This window comes from Lissotriton vulgaris, chromosome 5, assembly GCF_964263255.1.
Source record: "Lissotriton vulgaris chromosome 5, aLisVul1.2, whole genome shotgun sequence".
Taxonomy (NCBI): Eukaryota; Metazoa; Chordata; class Amphibia; order Caudata; family Salamandridae; genus Lissotriton; species Lissotriton vulgaris.
This window is the reverse complement of record NC_141693.1, coordinates 995,871,254-995,894,651: the sequence shown is the minus strand read 5'-3', so window position 1 is coordinate 995,894,651 and position 23,398 is coordinate 995,871,254. Positions and strand designations below refer to the sequence as shown.

Genomic DNA, 23,398 nt, shown 5'->3' with positions numbered 1-23,398 from the left:
CCCATCCTGTGGTTAAAAATGGATAGGAGATTGTCATGATTAACAGTGTCAAATGCTGAGGAAAGGTCAAGTAGGATAAGAAGGCAGGATTCATTCTGGTTGAACATTTTTAAAATGTCATTCATAACGTGAGTAAGACCCGAATCGGTGCTGTGCCCACTCTGGAAGCCAGATTGGTGTTGGTCCAGGAGATGGAAATACTTGATGTGGACACAGAGTTGAGTTTGGACACATTTTTCTAGGAGTTTGGCTAGGGTGGGGATGTTAGAGATAGGGCAGAAGTTGTTAAGGTCCGTACTATCTGCTGTAGGATTTTATAGGATAGGTGTTACCTGAGCAGCTTTTAGGCAATCCGGGATCATACCTTGTGGGAGAGACGCATTGACAATCTTTGTCCAGATGGGGGTGACAACCTCCTTCAGTTCTTTGAAGATGGACGGTGGTAACTGGTTGCTAAAATGATTAGATGGGTTGATACTCTGAAGAATCTTGTTGATGCCTCTTTCGCTAAGGGGAGTGAAGGTGCCCCATGAGGCATTGTTCTTGGTGCTCGTGCTGGTCGGTTCAAACTTCTCTGATAAGGCTGAGGGGCACAGACCCCCCAGCTAGCAAAAGCGCCTTCTGGAGTCACGATCAATATTGATGAGTCTGGATTTCTCAGTAAAGAAGGCACCCAGATCATCGCATGAAGGTGGGTTGACCTCCGAGACCGAGCAGTTTGGTGTTTCCACAGATTGTTGTTTCACCAAAAAATTTCTTGGGGCTAATTAGCGGCTTGATTAAGTAGAAAACTGAAGTAGTCGGCCTTAGCAATCTAGATTTGTTTGTTATAGGAGTTCCTTATCGTTCAAATGATTATTAGTTGGTCGGAGGATGGATTCTATTTCCAGGATCGTTCTATTGCCCTAAGGTGGCGGCACTCCGTGTTTAAGTTGTCATTGAACCATGGTTTGGAAATTTTAGTTGGGGCATTTTTTTGTTGGAGTGGAGCAATGTAATAGTACAGTAGTAGAAGTTAGTGAGTGCATGTACCTCAGTCATGTCAGCTTGTGGAGAGTGGGCAGATATACAGTGGGTGCTAGATCTGCTGTATTGATATTTTTGAGGTCCCTTTTCCAAATCTTCGATTTTGTTGGTTGAGCCTTCCTAAGAGAGACTTCCAAGTTGACAAAAAAGAAGATGCTGTGATAATCGGACCAACCACGCGAGGAAATTGTGTCCAGTGTGATGGTGTGACCTTTGGAGATGATGAGGTCCAGAATTTCTCCTTTATTATGGGTTGATTGGTCACAGTGTTGAATCAGTATGTGATCATTTAAGAAGGATTTGAGGCATGTAACAGCTTGGTCATTGAGGTTGGACCAGTGAAGGTTGAATCACTGAGGAAGATTTGGGCAATAGAGGAATCAACATTGCCAGAGATGATTTCCATTCATTGCTCGATGAAGGGGACGTTGTCCATGAGGATGGCGTAGAGGACTCTGAGAGGGAGACCGATAGTGTGCTCCAATGTATGCAAGCTAGGCCCCACCCGTCTTCAAAGCTCTTTCTAGGTGGACTATGTCATGGGTAGGAGGCACTAAGAGGTCTAGGAAGGGAGTGCAAGCGGGATTGAGCCAAGTTTCAGTGAGGTTGATGATGTATCTCATTGTGCTGGATGAGGTTGAATATGTCAGAGGCGTGTTTGCTGGCTGACTTGCAGTTGAGTAGAACGCATTTAAGTTGAATCGGTGTATAAGGGGGAGGAGGCTGTATTACGTTCACTCTCATAAGGTTGTCAATATTTAAGCCTCTAGGGTTGTAAGGGGGTTCTCTGTATGGGTTAGGGTGAATAGCTTGAATCTGTCCCTCCGTAATCTAGTTGGTGTCTAAGATAAGTGAGTAAGAAATGAGTAAGTCATTGATATCGTTAGAGGTGAGATAGGCCTTCGCTCTTCTGGGCGGGAGGGAGCGTTAGGTAGGGATATGGGTTTAGAGAAAGAGACGGGGGGTGGCTGACCAAAGCGAGTTCTGCAACTAGCATGTGCTCTGGGCAACTTTGCACCAGAGAGGAGGGAACGGTTCAGGGGGAGGTGTTCAATAGAGAAGGCTTTCAGATCATGAGGTTCAACAGTGAGAAGGTGCAACTGGAGAGATATATCATCCAGGCTCGCCACCGGGTCTGAATGCTGTGAGAGGGGTAAATGTTGAGTGGTGAGTTCTGGCAGATAAATGCTGTATAATGACCAAATATACGATACAAATGTACTAATTTGGTCTATAAAAATGCAAAATCACACATTGGTATCACTGTTTGCACCTTGTACAATAAAGTATCCTCTGGTATTGGCCTATGCATTTGAGAGACTCATGCTTTCAAGAAGAGCTATTGGATATATGGGTTCTTAAATTCATCTTGCTTGATCCACCTATATCAGAGTACTCTCCTTTCAGAAATCTTTCCAATTGATATGCATATCTACAACTATCTATAACATCAATATTACAAACAATTGTTTAAATTATTCTGGTTTTCAGCTATCATACCATCTGGATTAACATCGACTCGGCACACATCTCAGGTTGTGGACCCACAATAGTTGAAGACCATGCAGTGTGACCTCGAGATGATTTGCAAAAATGTATGGATCTCTTGGTACTAACACTGAACAAGAGACCTTCAATTACCCCATACACAGAATATTTGAAGAAAAGACCTTGAGATCTTAAAGGCTATGAGATAATTTATGAGTATGTAAAATTGTAGGTATGGAGATTATACATATGACATAGATATATCTATATATCTACATAGAGTGAACATAGATTTTGTTTCTCACAACTGTGTCATTGGTTGCCATAGGTTTGTTTTCCATGGTAACAGTTCGCAGTGATGCGAGGGTTGGTAAATCATGGATTGGTGAGTGACTGATTAAAACTAGAACAAAGCTAAAATTGCAACACCTCCACCATCATATTTAAAAATAAAATTTGCCTCAAGGCAAAGTCAAATGTCAGGACTAAAATAGTGTTGAATTTCCCAGGCAACTTCTACTGTTAGCTCTGCTTACCTCCTAATCACTCACTCATGAAATTTACTGTATTTTGCCCAATCATATTTTTTAACAGTTACACACATTTATTAGAAGTAACATATCTTACCAAAACCATAAATTTCAAAATATAAAAGCTTGTTTACATCTAGGATGAAACAGGGCACCATGTCCTTAGACAGTACATCAAAACTAAATGTTGCTCTTCGACCTTACAAAAAAGTTTATTGCTTGCCATATAATATATCAAAGCAATTGTTTTATTAAATCCCTTGTTTGACAATGTATGCTCTCTTAAACATCTTTAATCACCCATATGTTTATCGGAATGCTTACAGCAGTCACATCAGATGTGCGAGTTGTTGCAAAGCATGTCCTTCAGATACAATTAATGTTTTCAATCTACTTTAATATTTTGCTTTTAGAAAAGGATACAAAACTCAGATCATCATTTATTTACAACAATACATTATATAGATAACATTTACATACCAGCTTAGACGTCTGGCACTGAAAACATTGCCAGGTCAACTTTACTTAATGATTTTTTCTAATTTTGCACTGGATGATACTGCTAGGGGACTTGGCAATGTGTAAATCTACACTAAGTGCTACACATTTTTCTGATATTGTGCTGTTAAGTCAATGACTGCAATAGCTGAGGCTATTGCCCCTTAACACAAGCTAAGAATCGAAGGACAGTGTTGTTATCAGATTAGGACTGTTTTACTGTACCCTGTGTGGGGAAATGGCATAACTCCTGCTTGCATAAAATCCATTACATGTATCACAAATGGGGTCTTTGTTTTGGTTAAGGATTAGGGGTTATATGTATAGTGCTAAGGTTTTTGCGTTTGTTACATAGACACATAAAGGAAGGCAAGTTTAAAGAAAGTAAGAGTAATTAGAGATATTCTTGACTTACATTCAATAACAAGAGAGCGCATTTCTACAACAATTAGAGCACCAAAAACAAGGCAGGGGCCTGATGGTCTAATGGTCCTCCTTTAGAAAAAGCAGGAGTGAGTACTACTAGAGCTACTAGAGAAATTGCAAACCTCATTCCTAAACACAGGAAGATTAATACCAGTCAATGTCTGAACCTACAATTACAGTTATCCTAAGATTAGATAAGATCTCTGAACTGCAGACAAACCAAAATCACTCATTACAGTCGATGCAAATATCTTCATTTAAATATTGACCACTTTTTGAAAGCAATTCTCCCTTTTCGTGTGGACCCAGACCATGTGAGAATTATGCAGCACTGACAAGCATGTAACAACTCCAGAAAGATTTAAAATGTTATAAGCCAGGGCAAGTTCAAAAGTATACCAACAATGCTAGTTTCCTTAGACACTGAAAAAGTCGTTAAGCAATTAGAATGGGCATCCTTAAGAAAGTCCTATTTGAGGTGGATTAGGAGTAAACATGTGCTGTCTGATCCAGGTGAATTAAGCATTTTCCTAGGGCAAGATATTTACGAACGGCAACTCATCGCTATAGTTGCATTTGGGAAGGGGCACGGAATGCTTCTATTTCCAACACTGCTTACAAGGCTGGTTTAACCCCAGCTTCAAATAGAATAGCAAATGGAGACACTAAGGTGGGGTGGAGCACAAATGTAGTCATCTGCAGTCCATTGCCTACTATAACTGGGTGACCGCAAGGGCTTTTTACCTTCTTTGCTGCAGGATTTGGAACAGTTCATTATGGTCTCTCAAGTCATAATAAATGAAATGAATGCCCACAAAGATTAACTATATTCTCTCTATTAAGGTGAAAAATTGACAGCAGGATTGTTGATTAACTCTAGTGTGCAGGAGAGGCTGTGAAGTATCTTAAAGTCTTTGTAATAAGAGAGCGTGAACCATTACACAATGCCAATTGCCCTAGGTTATACACAGAAATGACAGACTGGAGTATGAGGAAAATGCATTATATTTCCTAATTGGTAAATATTGCGGTAATAAAAATTGTGATTCTTCCAAAACTACACTATCAGTAAACAAATACTGTCATACTACCTAGGTAAAAGATAGGCTTAGCATTTTTGGATATAGGCAAATACTAATGAACTGCCCAGTTGTGGGTGTTGAAGGATTTTGAACAATTGCCCCTTCTGAGGACAGTCACAACCAGGTTATATTGATGTTATTCATTGGAAGCTGTATATTTTGCATCTATTAATATATGAGGCTCCACAAGAAATCACTAACATGAGTAACTGTGAACAAAAATGAAAATTAGAGTCGTATGTCAATTCCCAATCCTGTTGAAATATTACTTTGTCATCTATTTTACACAATAACAAGACATAATAACTACATTTAGTTAAACATTAATCTATTCTTTTGAGCCACAATACCTTCATAAAAGATTGCTTTTAAGTCCTTTTGAATTGATACATGAGCTAGGCCTGGGGCAGTTCAAAACATATATATATATGCCTTTAATAATTATGTGCCGTGGTTCAATGTACTGTAAAATGCTTTGGTGAATGTTAAGTGTTTGCATTTGGTATGAAGCGAAAAAAATATATATATACTCTATGTGAATCAGGCATAGCTAATGTTCTTTAAAATCAGGACTGTGCATGGCAGACTTTTAGGTTTACCATATGATTTAACATTTACAGATCACAATTCAGAAAGGAAATCATTTACATACTAAAAGGTAATAACAAAAATGTGCCACAGATCAGGCCATCCTGGAAACATATATCTGGCAATGTTCTATTATTCAGCTCATGGATGAAAGTATTTGAAGTAATGAAAAAACAATGGAAACATTAAATGCAAAAAAAGGATAGATCAAAAAATCTGAAATGCACAGGGTGCCCAACCTATAGTCTAGAAAGTTGCAGGTAACCTTGCATAATTCCATGGCATTCCCAGAACTTTATGATTCAATTACCCACAACAAACCACTGGGAAACATAATTCATGGGATTTATTGTTGGACTTTTTTGAGAATTAAAAGAAATACCTGAATTTGCACATCCACTCCAACATTACCAGAAGATTTGAGGACTCCTTCCCGTTGTGGGACAGATATCTCATCACTGATCTTCAGTCTACCAAGAGCATGAAGTCCCTCAGAAGGCTGCAGATAAATATCAAAGAGAAAGGTGTGTTACAGGGGGGTTCATATAGTCATCACATAACAGTCACTCGATGCACAGATTTGAAGCATGCTGATAAACATAATGGTTGACTCTGAAGGTGTGACTACGCTCCTCCCATCCTTTTGTCTGTGCCACAGAGATGGCCGCATTGTACATGCCTTTCCAGTGTGGTAGTGGTCAGTGGTGTATGGTGTTGTGGAGTCTTGAGTGGCCTGCATTGAAACATGGAGAGATCGATGTGTTGAGCTGCAAGCAACACAAAATAATAACATTTACATGAAACTAGATGAACTGGAATATAAGATCAAAGCCTAAAAACAGACAACATTTGTAAGGAACCTTATGACTATAAGTCCAGGTCAGGACATCTTGACTTTAAAAAAACAAAGTATGATGCTTTACGTAAGAAAGAACAGAAAGATCTGTCACATGTCAAACATGATTCTGTAATAGAGGGGGAAATGTGACACAGAGGACGAAAGTGATGTGGCTGATATATGTGAACCAAGAATGAGGTCAAAAAAGGATAAATAAGGGAACCAAAACTAAAGGAATGTTTTAGCAGAATTCAAACTGTTAAACAGAGGTAAGACTGAAACAAAGAGAATCAGAGGTAGACAAATTAGGTGGAGGAGGAAGAGGCAAAGAAGACAAAAGGCCAAAAGAAGGTAGAAGCAACGGATCAGGCCCAGTGAGAATGGAGACAAGGGGCAACAAGGGCAAGGGCTAATGGCCAGCATGGATCTGACGGCAATTCATTTATATCAGAAAGAACACTTCATGAGGCTTGTCTTTCTTCTGCCCGAGGAACACTGGAGATGATACGCAAACATGTATAGGTTAATTTAAATATAAACATAAGTTGAAACTTAAGACATTCTTTGCCTTATGGCCCATGGACTGTCAGAGGGCTCAATTATTACCCCCAAATGTAACATCTTGGCCACCTCAGCCTTGATCTGACAGTCAGGCAACCTATACAGTTTATTCTTGACAGGTAGGCTGTCACCTTTGTCAATGTCATGTATACACCAATCAGAGATCTCTAGGTTCAAAGAAAACAGACCCGCATCCTGCCCCGTCACCTGCTTGCAGTCTCTGTGCTGCTCGTCTGTCAACTAGGGAGATAGTACTACTCCCTCCACTGACCCATTGTGCACATTGATGGATAGGAGGTCTGGCATTGGTTCAGTCTTCTTCTCTCCTCCCTCATCGGTGACCATCAACTTGGTCATGTCTGCACTGTTTTGATGGGGTGTCAAACTATTTACAATGAGAACTCTGTGGGGGTTCATGGTTCGGGTCTACTAGGTAGGTAACCTCATCCTTCTTCTCAAGGATTGGATAGGGCACAGGCACTTGTTTTGGAGGGCCCTGGGAGCCACAGGCTCCAATAGCCACACCATTTGTCCTGGATTGTACTCAGGCATAGTAGCCGTTTGGTCATACCAGTACTTCATGAGCTCCAATGGCCTCCAGTTTCTTGCTTGCCTCATACAGGTACTCTGCCATGTGAGATCTTATACCTAGCACATAGTCAAGCACATTGTCCTTGGCTTCCTTGAGAGGCTTTTCCCAAGACTCTCTCACCAGACACAATGGCCCTCTTACAGGGTGCCCAAACAACAGCTCAAAGGGGCTAAAGCCAACCCCTTTTGTGGGACCTCCCTGCAGGCAAACTGTAGGCATTGAAGGGGGATATCCCAGCTCTTCCTGAGTTTGCCAGACAAGCCAATGATCATGCCCTTCAGTTTGACGGACAAAGGCTGTAATATGGTGGTCTTACCCAAGGTTATGTATCTCAGTGAGACTTATCATGAACTCGCTGGCTCTACATGCTATTCCATATCATTCAAAAGCATCGTACGATCATGCAAGTACCACATTCAAGGACATGCTCTCTGAATGAAGGGATGGGGTATGTTGAGCCTTGGCAATTTGATTTTCTGAGATTCTACCACCTCACCCTACCTGCAAAGTACCTTCTTTCTAATGTACATTAGTGACGATAAGGATATTCCTCCTAGCAGACCGATATTTCCCCTCTGAAACTTTTTTAGAAAGCACATCTAAATACATGATTTCTTTTTGAATCCATAAATATAAAGTTTACTCTCCTATCCTAAGGATAGTCGAGTCTGGTATATGAAGAATGTGGCATACACTAAACCTGTGGTGACTTGGTGCAGAAATATAGATGAGCTCTTTGTGATCTGGGAGGGTGAGGCATCAATAGCTGAACAATTTATTGAGATTTTGAACATTAACACTCATAAGTTACATCTCACCAGCACCATAAGCAGTAATTACATTTCTTAACATTAGAATCACTATTTTGGATAACCATCTCACCACATGCTTGTTCTACAAGGAAACAGCTGAAACAGTGTGATGTCCTTACATGTCCCTGCTAGCTCAGATATAGGGGGATCATCATACATTCTGCCAAGAAAAGGGTGCTAGAAAATACATGTGCTATAGCTACCAAACACCCTACATATTCTATGGCAAGGCACTTTCAGGCCAAATATGACAATAATGCCAATCTTTTACAGTGTAATGCCATCAACAGGGTAGGCCAGGAAGTCAGAGGTGGGAATAGCATTCTGAGACTGTGATGCCTGGAATCCAGGAACATCAATATTCTGAAAACTAAGATTCCTCTGGTCTTAACCAAGATGAGAAAGCAACCATCCGCCTGGGTTCCTGAAGATTAGGAGATGCTTAGTGACTTTTTCTTGACCTGCTTTTCGTAATATACTGCTTTACTTCAAAACCTATAAACCTATGTTTGTGTATGTATATATATATATATATATATCATCTCACAATTCTAGTAATCTGTACCAGAAAAAAAAAATAAAAAAAAAATATATATATATATATACACACACACACACACACACACACACACCCCCCCCCCCCAACCAGGCTCTCTCCTCTTCTACAAAAAGAGTGTGACACTGCTCGGGGGCAAATCAGGAACAGTTTTATTTTAAAAACAGCGCTGGCATTCGAGAGTCTCTGGAAATGCAGGGCAGACGCATTTCCGCCTCAATGGCTTCATCAGTGCCCATCCAGATTGTTTGTTGCTCTTCCGGGGGTTCCTTCCTTATAGCTGTTGTGATCGTGACCACTCCCAGTCACATGATCAAGTCCCACCCTTGCCTCACAGGTGCAAGACACTAGGCGCTCCTCACTTGCACTGCTGCATTGTGGTTAAGGGAGTCCTTCGCAAGTGCCTATTCAGTGATGGTTGCAAAAACCACAGTTGATGGACAGAATGCAGAACAATGTCATACATTCACCCCAGTACAGAGATCTGGGCCTAAATCCATCGTTTTTTTACACTCCACACCACCCCAGTTCAGACATGGCCATATGCAAATCAGTCTGACCCTGTGCCTCATGGGAACAGTCCAGCCCGAACTGCCAAGCCATGCCTTCCCTGGATCGGAAACAAGCTTCCGAGGACCGGTTTCTGGCATTCCAGCCGTCTTCAGCCCGGCTTGCTTGAATCCAGTGGTGTGGAGTGCATGGGACTCACGTCTGAGCATACCCAACCCACTCGGGGTGACAATTGCAAAAACCACAGTTGATGGACAGAATGCAGAACAATGTCATACATTCACCCCAGTACAGAGATCTGGGCCTAAATCCATCGTTTTTTTGCACTCCCCACCACCCCAGTTCAGACATGGCCATATGCAAATCAGTCTGACCCTGTGCCTCATGGGAACAGTCCAGCCCGAATGACTGTGGACTCTGTGATCTGTTTTCCCGTCGGTCTCTTTTTGTTGATCGTGATTTTAAACTTTTTATTTCTTCTGGTTTTTTTTTAATAGATTTTATAGTTGTGCCTATAGTCAGATTCTCTTGTTCTTTGGGGTAAGTACAGTTGAATAAGAAGTCATTGAACAATCGTTTTCAGGTGTATTTGTCCGCTCTGGATTAGATCATTGTGATTTAATTTTACTGAGCATACGTTTGTGCTTTCTTACATGCTCCTGTGTCGCCCTATTCTTATTCCCTTTTCTTTCTCTTAATGTAGTTTTATTAGCCATTACGGGATACGATCCATGTGAGTACTGTATTGTCAAATGGCAATGCCCACTTGGACAAAATGAGTTTGTGATCCTGTATTGTCTACTGTCTATTTTACATTTTGTTTGTTTTTCGTGTTCACGTGTTTCGTGTCCTATCTATCGACCTTGTTGACTAAGTCCTAAGATATTTATGATGATCAGTGAAATTTTTATAGTGCCAGAAGAGCATCCCACTCATGGGAACTTGGAGAAGATAAAGGGCAAAATTGCAAAATTGTGTGCATTTCCCATAATCCAACTATCATTAGGTTTTTGCACCCAATTAGGGGATGGATAAGGTAAAATGATGGGAGGGGGGGTTGAAAGAGTGGTGAGTGGAGTTAAAGATCACAGCCCACTCATATATTACAGGATCTAGTGTGCGGCTGGTGACAGCGTACACATTGAACAGAGATTTCAGCTTGGAAGAGGATATGGAGCGAATCACTAATAAAATGGATGTGGACCAAACATTGGATTTCCCGAAGTCAGGCAAGTGGCGACTACCCAAGGTGTCCGGGTGGTCGATTATTCTGCTCATTGTTTCACAGTCTTTGTTTATTCAGACTGAGTTTCAATAAATACATTTTTAAACTGTAATTACATTGTATCAAACATCAGCACAATAATGAACGTTACTTTACAAAAGGTTAATGAACACAACTAGAATTGTGTTAAAAGTATGGAAAAGGAGGACAATTACCCAGAGAGTGTGGAGACACAAAAGGAAGGGGTTGTTAGGATTTTAAGATTAGGAATAATAAAAAAGAAAGGTCTAAGAAGGGTACAAATAGCACAGATGACAGAACACAAACGTTTGTGGAGATGGATTTACTATTTAAACAGCTCTTTATAAAGCTGTTAAAGCCATTGATGTAAAGAATCAATCTCAGGCTCACAATTTTCCAGGAGTTAAGTTTACTAAAAGACAATCCGATGCAGCTAGGACCTCATGTTCCAAGGGTCCTTAGCAAGTTACAGCAGTGGCACAAACAGACACAGTCCTGGAGGCTCTGGAGAACAGGAAGATGGAAACTAAGACAGCCCTTCACGGATGTATCTGTGAAGCTCAGGCCAACGGCATCAGCTATTGGTTTAACTTCTGATGTATGAGAGACAGAACCAATTAAAAGGACAACTATCATGGAAAACTGTGCTTGACAACACTCTTTTGACTAAGTTTGAACCTGTTTGGCTTCCCCCATGTTCTTTGTGTTTATCTTTTATTCAGTTTCCTGAGTAGTTACTTCTATTTTAGGCAGGGCTCTACCAGTATTCCCTCCTCCTCTTCTGTCCTGTGCTTTTAACCAGTTGGCATTCCTTCATCACTTTGGCTCGTTTACTAAGGACTCCAATACCAGAGTTTCGTCTTAAAGGATGCTCTCTCTATTCTTTTAGTTCTCCAGCTGTATCCTGGTTGCTAAGGGCCTAGTTAGAGCGCATTCACTACCCAACCTCAATAAGCACCCATATTGAGTATGGACCTAGAGAGTTCAAGTTCAAGTTCAGGAATTTGTATAGCGCACTACTCACCCAGAGGGTCTCAAGGCGCTTGAGGGAGGGTGGGTGCATTATTTATCGAATAGCCAGGTTTTTAGTTGCTTTCTGAAGGAGAGGTGGTTCTGTGTAAGTCGGAGGTGAGTGGGGAGAGAATTCCATGTTTTGGCCGCTAAGAAGGAGAAGGATCTTCCTCCCATGGTGGATCTGTGGATGCGCGGAATTGCGGCGAGGGCTTGATTGGATGATCGTAGTTGGCGAGTGGGTGTGTATAATGACAGTCGTGTGTTGAGGCATTCGGGTCCTAGGTCGTAGAGGGCCTTGTGTGCGTGGGTGAGGAGACGGAACGTTATTCTCTTGTTGACGGGGAGCCAGTGGAGATCCTTCAGGTGACCAGAAATGTGAGCGTGACGGGGAATGTCCAGTATGAGTCTGGCTGAGGCGTTTTGGATGCGTTGGGAGTTTTTTCTGTAGTTTGTTTGTGGTCCCGGCGTAAAGGGTATTCCCATAATCCAGTCGGCTGGTGACCAGTGCGTGGGTGACTGTCTTTCTTGTTTCGGTGGGGATCCAGCGGAAGATTTTTTTGAGCATGCGTAGGATATTGAAGCATGAAGATGAGACGGCGTTGACTTGTCTGGTCATCGAGAGGGAGGAGTCTAGGATGAAGCCCAGGTTACGTGCGTGGTCTGTAGGTATGGGTGCTGTACCCAGGGCCGGTGGCCACCATGAGTCGTCCCAGGCAGAGGGGGATGATCCTAAGATGAGGACTTCTGTTTTGTCCGAGTTAAGTTTTAAACGGCTGTTCTTTGTCCATAAGGCTACTTCTTTCATTCCTTCGTGTAGATTGGTTTTGGCAGTGTTTGGGTCTTTGGTGAGGGAGAGGATCAGCTGGGTGTCGGCTGCGTAGCAGATGATGTTGAGGTTGTGTTGGTGCGCGATGGATGCGAGGGGGCTCATGTATACGTTGAAGAGGGTGGGGCTGAGTGAAGATCCTTGTGGTACACCACAGATGACTTCGGTGGCCTCTGATTTGAATGGGGTGAGGTGGACTCTCTGGGTTCTTCCGGCGAGGAACGAGATGATCCAGTCCAAAGCTTTTCCTTGTATTCCGACGTTGCTGAGGCGTTGTATGAGGGTGCTATGACATACTGTGTCGAAGGCGGCGGAGAGGTCGAGTAGGATGAGGGCAACTGTTTCTCCGTTGTCCAGTAGTGTTCGGATGTCGTCTGTAGCTGCGATGAGGGCGGTTTCGGTGCTGTGTTTGGCTCGGAAGCCGGACTGTGAAGGGTCGAGGAATTGTTGGATTCAAGGAAGGCGGCGAGCTGACTATTGACGGCTTTCTCAATGACTTTGGCAGGGAATGGGAGGAGTGAGATGGGGCGGTAGTTCTTAAGTTCAGAGGGGTCTGCTGTGGGTTTTTTCAGAAGGGCGCTGAGTTCGGCATGTTTCCAGCTTTCCGGGAAGATAGCGGAGTTGAAGGAACAGTTGATGACATCGCGGAGACGGGGTGCGATGATGGAGTCTGCTTTGTTGAAGATGTGGTGGGGACATGGGTCGGTTGGCGATCCTGAGTGAATGGAGTTCATCAGGCGGATGGTGTCTTCAGTGGTGATTGGGTTCCAAGCGAAAAGGTTGTGAGAGTGCTGTTTTGGTTCGGAGGTGGGTGGAGTGGGCTGTTCATCGGACTGGTTTTCAAAGCTGTTATGTATGTCGGCGATTTTGTTGTGGAAGAAAGAGAATAAAGAGTCGCAGAGGTCTTGGGAGGGAGTGATGTCGTTGGTGCCGGCGGTGGGGTTGGTGAATTCTTTGACGATGTTGAATAGTTCCTTGCTGTTGTGGGCGTTGTAGTCGAGTCGGTCCTTGAATGCTGATTTCTTGGTGGATCGGATCAATTGGTGGTGTTTGCGGGTGGCTTCCTTGAAGGTGGTCAGGTTGTCAGAGGTTGGGTTTTTTCTCCAGGTTTTCTCGAGGGTACGGCATAACTTCTTGGATTTCTTAAGGTCATCGTTGAACCAGGGGGCCTTTTTGTTACCTTGTTTGATCTGATGGTTTTTCAAGGGTGCTAATCCGTCAGCGCTGTGTGAAATCCATTGTGTGAGTTTGGTGGCAGCTTGGTTTGGGTCCGATGATATGGCGGGAGGGTTTTGGTTTAGCGATGTGAAGAGTTGGTCGTTGGTGATTTTTTTTCCAGTTTCTTCGAGGAATAGGTTGTGGGGGTTGTGGGTTGTGGTCTTTTTGTAGCTGAAGTGAACGCAGTTGTGGTCTGTCCAATGGAGAGCTGTGGTGTGATCGAAGGAGATGTGTTTGCTGGAGGTGAAGATAGGGTCGAGCGTGTGTCCGGCAAGGAGGGTGGGGGTGTCAACAAGTTGTTTGAGTCCGAGATTGACCAGGTTGTCCAGAAGGGTGGTGGTGTTTCTGTCGTTTTTCTTTTCCAGGTGGAAGTTGAGGTCTCCAAGTAGAATGTAGTTCTCGGAGGCGAGGGCATGTGGGCTGATGAAGTCGGTGATGTCTTCGTTGAATTGTGTGCGTGTTCCTGGTGGTCTGTAGATGAGGGTGCCTCTAAGTGTGGTCCTGGGGTCGGTGTGGATCTGGAAATGAAGGTGTTCGGCAGTCGCGAGGTTATCGTCGGAGCTGGTCGTGATTCGGATGGTGTTTTTATGGACGATGGCGATGCCTCCTCCTGTTTGGTTGGTGCGGTCTTTTCGGATGATCTTTTAAGCGTCCGGGATGGCTATGGCGATGTCGGGCGCTGATGAAGCGTTCATCCAGGTTTCTGTTAGGAAGGCGACGTCCGGCGATGCAGTGTCGAGTAGGTCCCAGAGTTCAGTGGCGTGTCTGTGGACCGAGCGGGTGTTCAGCAGGATGCACTTTAAGTGGTTGGAGTTGGAGCTGTGTTTGGAGGTAGTGGATTTGGTGTGGGTCCTGGTGCAGGCGAACTTGCAGGAGTGGCAGGCGAATGGACCATGGGTATGTCCTGGGGTAGCTTCGCAGCATTGATTAATGTTTATACTTCCACTGTGTTGTATGCTTTCGATTTGGAAACCTGAAGGTCTAGTGAGTCCCTGTGAATTCCCAGGACATGCTCAGCCTCAATAGCATTTGGACAACGCTTGTCTCCTCTCTCTCTCTCCCCTGGACCCTTTATTTACTGAGGTAGTATTATCTCCATGTGTGTTAGAGAGGCAAATTATCCCTGCGCCTGAGACATCATGACAAGCTCCAAGATTTGGCACTTGAAATCCACAGAACGCAGAGAAAATAAAATTATAGTTGGGAAAGATTTAATTGAAAATGCTAGAATCCTATCCGTCTTTAGTTCCAACTTTAGATGCAAGGAACAACTCATGATACATCTCACAAATTATCTTATGAATTTGCAAAGTTAAGTATTTTGGAAAGAACGTTGATAAACAATTCCTGTTTGACAAGTGAGACATTACAGAATACTTCTTGAAATTGGGACACATGGAAACGGGCCATTTTTAAAACAGCTAGGAAAGAAAGGAAGGAAGGAATTATCTGACTGACAAAGTGCTCATTACTGGAAACGGAATTAACTGGGAGAATTTATAAGTTCAAGAAGAACCTCAGGGAAATAGTCTTGGACTTGTGTAATACAAAATAGCATTTAAATAACAAGAAAAACTGCACACTTACCTTTAGAGGAAATAGGTTAACTGTGCATGTCTAAGTATACTCATGTTATACGAACCTTCATGAATTAAATATGTAAAATGCAATATCACTAAATTAAAACATTGCTAATGACAAAACTGATAGAAATTGGGTTTCAGGTTGGCAGAGGTATGCACCCTGTCCAAGCAGGAACAACAGTCGCAAACACATCCTAAATTAACCTGTGCTCAACCCATGGTAGTTTGGCACAGCACAGATGGCTTAAATTAAGAGGCTATGTGTAAAGTATTTGTGCAACACTTCAAACAGTAAAACCGTGAAAACACCACACAAAAATATACAAACATAAATACCGGTTAGAATAACAGAGCTTAATTTCATTAACAAAGTAAGACCAAAATGACAAAAATCCCATAAGTAGAAATGGAGTTATAATCTTTTAAAGAATATATTGAATTACAGTGCTTAAAAGCAGAAAGTGCAAACTGGGTCTATATGGGCGCGCTAGACAGGCACAAAGTCTAAGGTTTTGGAAAACCACGGTGGAGCGCATGCTGGCTACAGGGTCCAGCTTTGCCCTGCTACAAAGTACCTTAGTTGTGTCATCACAGGAGCCGAGATGCGAGAAGCAAAAGGGGCAATGCGTCGTAGTTGGACCACAGGATGAAGGTGATGGTTTGGCTCCGAGTGGCTCAAATTCGAGGATGCAATTTATAGGTACCAAACATGACAGCTCTACCACCTTCCAAATGTGAACTACACGTATTATTGCATTTCTTATATAGCGCCAGAATCGACCCCCGAAGGGGTATCTCCGTGCTTGCCTTGGGAACCCGTCCTGGTTTTTCCCTGTGAGATAGCCCCTACAGAGCATCCCCAAGGTGAAAGCCAGGCATCCCGCCGCAGGGGGGCCGTTGTGGAGATTAAGCAAGCTTAATGCCCAGAGTTGCACAGTGTGAACCCATGATTAGGTCAGGCACCGAAGCGAGAATTATCGAGTCCGTGGACATTTGAGCTCAACACCCTGCCGCGTCGGGAATCGAACCCTGGTCCCGGGTCTGACCTCTGCTTCAGGGTCTGCCTGCTCTAACCAGTGAGCCACACTTCTCCACATTTGTTAAAAGTAACAAGGAATCCCCAATGTTAATCTATGGGAGGGGTAGGCCTCACAGTTGTGAAAAACTCATTTGGGAGTTTTTCACTACAAGGACATGTAAAGTGTAAAAGTATATAACTTGCTTTTTACTTACACAGCACCCTGTTCTATGGGGTACCTAGCGCTTACCTTAGAAGAAACGTGTATGTAGTAAAAGGGGAGGTTTAAGGCTTGGCAAGGGTTTTTAAATGCCAGCTCGACACGGCAGTGTAAACTGCACACACAGGCCCTGCAATGGCAGACCTGAGACATATTCTCAAGGGCTACTGAAGTGGGTGACAAAATCAGTGCTGCAGGCCCACTAGAAGCATATAATTTACAGGCCCTGGACACAGGTAGTGTACTTCACTAGGGACGTATAAGTAAATTAAATATGCCAATTGTGGATGAGACAATCAAACCATGTTTAGGGAGAGAGCACATGCAGTTTAGCACTGGTTAGCAGTGGTAAAGTGCCTAGAGTCCATTAAGCAACAAAACAAGATCAGCAAAATTGGAGGCAAGCAGGCAAAATGTTTTGTGGGAAGACCATCCTAAGGTTGACAGGTCTAACATGTGTCCTTCCTAGCTAAAAGTGGGAAGAGCTACCTAACCTCTTGGGTGTTTTCATCACTAAGGTGGAAGAACCTAGAGACCATCAGCATTTGCATAGTCTGCCCCATGATGGTGTTGCAACGTAAAGTCCATTCCCTGTAGGGACATGGCCCACCTCAAAAAATATGGATACTCACCCCTCATTTGTATTAGCCACCTGAGGGTCTGGAAGGGAGTCCCAAATAGGTATGGCCTCAACTTCCTCAGTGCCCAGACCACAGCAAAGGCTTCCCTTTCAATAGCATTCTACCTCTGTTCCCTGGCAAGTGACCTCCGAGAGATGAAAACTAAAGGTTGGCCTAGGCCCTCATCATTAAGTTGTGAAAGTACTACTCCTATGCCATTCTCTGATGCATCAGTCTGAACAATGAATTCTCTGGAAAATTCAGGGACCTTGACCACAAGGGCCGTGCACATTGCCTACTTTAGGGAGTCAAATGCTTTATGGCATGCCTTTGTCTATATCTCCACCCTGGGCTGCTATTTAGAAGTCAGCTCAGTCAAGGGGAAACAATGGTGCCAAATCCCTCTGCAAACCTCCTGTAATATCCTTGGAGGCATAAGAAGGCCCTCACTTATGTTTCAGTCTTTGGGTGCTCCTAGGCCATGATGGTTTATATCTTGCCATGGAGGGGGTGCACCTTATCCCCACCTATTAGCTGTCCCAAGTAACACTTTTATAATAATTTACTAATGAGTCAGCTTGGGACCCCTGAGACTCGTACTAGTGGAGCTTTACCTGAATATCGCCTATATTGAGTGGGGAATAGCCACTAAAGCTAGTGAGAGGGGAGTGGGACTCAGAGGCCTGCCGATAAAACACTAGAACCCTGACCTCAGGGGACTATGTTTATTGTTTGTAAAAGTCGTATTTTACTCTGTGTTTGTATATAAATACTCCTTCTTTCATAAAAGCAAGTATATGGCTGGTCAATAATTTACTACTGCTGCTGAATGTATTTTAACCTATGGGCCTCTGTTGACTCCTCTGTGTCTACCTTCCCCTGACAAGCCTTGGACTGCTCGGTCGTGCTACCACAGCAGGCTGTAAAGGTTGCAATGGAGCTACACAAAGAGGGGGAGTGCCTTACATCAAATCAAGGGAACAATTAAAGTGTTTCAGTCAGATAAAGATGAACATGTTCTAGATAAGAAGGATACAAAGGGAAAATTGACAAATTAATTCTTGAAATTAACAGATCCAGAGTTCTTTCAAATGAATATAAGCTGCAACAACTTTGAGATTAGTTAATACTGAATAACAACTTCGCATAAACGTTTAGCACAGAGAGAATTTAGGGAATGTGAAGAGCAGTGAGCATTCACATGAAAAGCCACGCCTGTTGAAAAGGCTTTGATAATCACAGTCTGGTGTACAGTGAGTAGGCGAGTTGAGGGTGCTTGGTCTTAGAAAGAAGTTCTACTTGTAAATGTGTTTTGCTATTATGTCTAAAGAAACCAGAATTATTCAAGATCATTGGCCGTACAACTATGGGGTAGATTTACCAAACAGATGCGGGGAACATCCTTTACAACGCGGATGTTACACCGCAGTTCCCTTACGACACAACTTTTACAACGCAAGTTGTAACAACGAATTGCGCTGGGGGGCGCTCCAGGATAGTAAATAGTTTAATTTACTATCCAACTCCTTCCCTACTATCCACGGGGACTGGAGTTGGAACAGTAAATTTAACTATTCACTATCCAGCCCCCAACAACGCAAGTCGTCGTAACGACTTGCGTTGTAAAACATGCGTCGTAAAGTACTGCGATGTGAAACATCGCGCTGTAACGACATACATCCAACAGATGCACAATTGCAGTCAGCACACATTAGAATTTTGTTGATGTATGACAGCCATTTTCGCTACACATGTTTAGATGCAGAGGAAATGGGTACATTTGTCTCCTTTGTGGCTTTGCAGCAGGTAGATTTAGCTGTGTGTTGTAGATAGCATTTTAACCAATGCTATGAGTGGGGTATGGTTCTGTTCCTTTCCTTGGTCATGACTGGATGGGGTTTTTGTCAATTGTTATACTTGTTCAGTGGAGTTCCTCTGTATTTGTGTTTTTCCCGCCCTGGAGCATTTAGGGTACACCCTAATTTTTAATTGGTTCAATGTATTCTTCCACTGCTGAAGGAAGGGAATCTCTTTTGTGTTTCTTTTAAATCACTTGAAAATGCATGTCCTGCTCTTTTCTTTATCGTCCTCTCTCTCTCTCTCCATGTTTGCTTTTCTGGAGTGCATGGGCTTCTCGTGCTGTTTTCCTCAGTTTGCACAGTCTTTCTACCCCCCAAGTCCTCCTCTCTTCCCTTTCACACTGCCTCAGTATGTGCTCTGTGAGGGCCTCATCAACAACACTCCCTTTGCTGCAATGCTCTCTGCCACCATTCGCTTTGGTAATGACCTTGTAAAATAAAGCTGGCTTTAGCAACGCCAATAGTGGTGGCTGGCCTTCTTGGAATTTTACTTTCTGCTGCACAGCCTGCTTGCTGCTGCTGGGGAGGATGGTGGGTTGATCTCGCCACAGGGACCTCCGCCCTGTGTTTCTCCTGAGCCCACACCTGACACGGACCACAGCTCTGACTTCTGCTCTCACCTGAGGCTTCGCAGCATGCTCGGGCTAAAGGAGTTTTTTTCACTGCTTAAACCAAGGAGGGGCTAAACTGAGGACTGCATATGTGGCAGCATTTCATCCTTGTGCGGAACTGGCTTTGGGCGCTGGTCTTTTTCAAAAGTGCTGACAAGATTGAAGCTGATATGGCTCTTCCCCGAGTAAACACTAGTCATGGAGCCAGAAGAGTTGTAACCTGGCTAAAGCCCACCCCCAAGCAAACAACAAGAGGCTGGAGGAGCCTCCTTGGCAGCAAGAGGATATCTCAGAAGCCTCCATGCATTGGCCAAACTTTAAAATTGCTTAAAATAGGTAATGCTGACTCTATATTTCCGTCCATCATTTGTTTGCTGTAGCACTTTTCGCCCTACGTGGGATGGGTATACCCAGATGTGGGTCTCTTGCTCACTGTGCCACTGGAATCAAGCTAGCTTCAGGCATACACCAGAGAGTCTTCAAGAGGAAAAACTTTGCTTGCTGATATAGTGATAGGTGCTGCCCCAGATGGGAATATAGATACTTTGTTAATGGCTTTGGATGGCAACAAAGCTGCATGAGAGCATGAGAGCGGGAGCAGGATATATTACTCTTAGATGGCAACCAGTCGTTTTGAAAAAGAGACGAGGACATTGCAGAAGCCATGAGTAGTGAAGGGGCAGTGGGCTTGGCTGACTGCGTGGCTGGAGAAGGCATCAAGGTTTGCATCAGTGGGGTTCAAGTGAGGTGCAGGGGGACACCCATATTGTTAATCTCACAATAACACCAGGGGCCCCAACGGCCACACCTGCCTCAGCTACTACATCTACTATCACTAGCCTACAATTGCTTGATGCCTATAAAGAAGTAACTGCTGATGATACTGGAGCAGATAATATGCATGGGAGCACATCGGAAGCCGGGATAGTGCATCATGATTATGTAACCCATGCAAGGGCTGACAAGCTCCCACTTAGCAGCACTGGAGAGGATAATAAACAACAAGAGGGCTGGTAAATACATTCCAGCAGGTCAGAAAAATCAGGCAATGCAAAAGGCTGCCAAAGACAGACCACTATGGAACTGGGTTGTGTCCAAAGGGGGTTAATATCATGTTTATCTTCTGCTTCAGCAGATTCTCAAAATCCAGGCAAGGATGGCAAGAAGGGCAAACAAGGCCCTGCAAACTCATCTTCAACTATTGATAGTCGGGATGCTGGTCCCATCTGAGACTAGTCTTCTCTCAACAATGGATGCTCTTACCTCTTGTTCTAAGCCTACAGCTTCATCTGACCCTTTTATGTCAGACAATGAACAGAAGCCAATGCTATGAACTAGCTTAGAGATGCTGCAGACCCAACGGGCTTAGGTACAACAATATTATGCACAAGTCAGAGTGGATAACATAGCTAGACACCGTACATTGATGGAAGCAACTATTAAAACAGATTGTCTTACCACAGATATGGGAGAACTTCAACAATGGGTTTTGGACAAAGAGGTCCCCGGAACAGACACTGGAAAACTGTAGATGGCCATGATAGACCCCTGTATTTTGTGTAGTCTAAGACAGAGGCGAAACAACTTGAGTATATTTGGTATACCAGAAGGAAAGGAAGGGGGGAATCCATGTCAGTTCATCATGAAGCTTATCAGAAAGGCATTTCGAGAGCTGTCAGATTGGGATAGGGACTCATAAATATAGAGAGCACGCAGACTCCTCATTAATCGCTCTGCTAAGTCAAACATTCCTGATCACTGTGGAAAGGCAAGTGCATGTCTGGTATTGATATAGAATGGTAACTTTCTATTGAAGCAAGCTATTTCTATTAAAGCTTGACCAACAGTTCCAGTTTTAGTCGAATTGATGTCAATGATAGCTCGCTCTGACTTCTGCAAGCCTACAATGGATAGGCGGTGGAAATTACGATAACATATAGACCGATTAAAAGCTGCCGGAGCGCAGGTTTTTTTGCAGGAGCCAGCTAGGCTGAAGATTCTCAAAGGGGGTTAAAGATGGTTCTGTTGTTTGTTTGTTAATTTTCTTTTGCGTATTTGATTGTGCAGCAGCCATATATAACATGATACAGCAAGTGATATATAAATGTGATATTAAGTATACTAGGAGTATAGTGTTCCTTTGACTTATCCTTCAATTATTTAATTACTGATGATATTGATTATGAATTATTATAATTTAAATTAAGCAACTGAATCACCCAACAGAACACATTGTAGTACTTATCTTTCCATTTGCAGGCAGTAAATAGTAAAGGCGCTCATTTTCTTTTCCTCACCACTTACTTATGGATAAAGAATACATATTGGTGGTCCAAAAAATCTTAGTAGAATTTATAGAGAATAATGTTGCTTCTGCATCCCCACTGATTGTATGGGAACACTATGAAGGGGTGTTACCCAGCAGTATATGTTTCAGCAAAATATTATTAAAGAAATTCACATGAGGGCAACTCGGCTGGCAGTTATGCATCTAGAAATTTTACATTCTGCTGAAATCGGGCATGGGGGGTCACGCGCAACAGAAAATATATTTCTCTTTGGTGGAGAAATGGTCATGTCTGGGAAGTATATTAAAGGAGAAGTTAGTGGCCAGGTATAATAGACATTGTTCTCTCCAGTATGCATAGGGTGAACAGGTAGGGAGGGTATTGGTGCACCAATCGGCAAATAAAAAAGTTAAGAGCCGAATTAAGGCTATTAAGGGTGAGGATGGATTATTACATACATAATCACAATTAACAGTGGAAAAATTTGGTGTGTTTCATCAGAAACTATATGGGCAAATAAATGTATTTGATGAAAAGGGGTATTGTAAATACTTACAATGATGTGCCCTCCCAAGGCTGAGCATAGAGCAAGTGAAGGCTCTTCAAGAGGAAATTATAGGTGGGGAAATTCTGGAGGCTCTGGCAGCATTGCCATCTGGTAAAGCAGCCGGTGGAGATGCAATACCAATCGACTTTAATTAAATGGTATATTATGGTGTCTTTTCTGGGTGATGTCTTATGATATATAGGGGATAGTGGGAATCTACCTAGCTCATGGAACATGACGAATATTGTCTTTTTTTAAAGAAGGGTAAGGCATCAGAGGAGTGTACTTACTACCGACCTATTTCTCTTATAAACGTGGATGCAAAGATCTTTCCTAAAATTTTAGGTGCCCGGTTGGCACCCTTGATGCCAGGGCTGGTATCTAGTCAGCAACATGGTTTGATATTGGGTAGGGATACCATGGCCTATTTCAGTACGGCAATAGCAGCTTTTGATGTAGCAAGAAAATCAGGCATTACTATGGGGATGGTACTGTTGGATGCCAAAAAGGCATTCGAGTGAGTGGTAGGGGACTGTCTTTGGGCCACACTCTTGGCATATAGTTTAAGCGGTCGATACTGTAAGTAGGTGCAGGCCCTATATAACAACCAATCCTAGGACTCAGTTGGCAAATGCAGTGTTACGCTCTACTTCTTTTCCGATACAGCGGGGAACTCAGCAGGGGTGCCCGCTTTACCCTTTACTTTTTACTATATATCGAGCTGTTTGTACTCTTGCTCTATTTAAACACTAATTTCCAACCTGTTATATCAGGCCCATGTGAGTTGAAGGTTACTGCGTATGCTGATGGTGTGGCTGTCTATTCTTCTGATCCAGTAGCT

The 23,398-nt window shown here is 43.1% G+C and overlaps 1 protein-coding gene across 1 annotated transcript in view; it reads right to left on the bottom strand.

Annotated features, from left to right (window-relative positions):
- Nucleotides 1-23,398, bottom strand: part of HPS1 (HPS1 biogenesis of lysosomal organelles complex 3 subunit 1) — a 434,454-nt gene that overhangs the window by 125,674 nt on the left and 285,382 nt on the right. Inside the window, exon 9 of the mRNA XM_086922604.1 lies at nucleotides 6,021-6,137. Coding sequence (XP_086778730.1) covers nucleotides 6,021-6,137 — 117 coding nt within the window. The remainder of the gene's footprint in view (nucleotides 1-6,020; nucleotides 6,138-23,398) is intronic.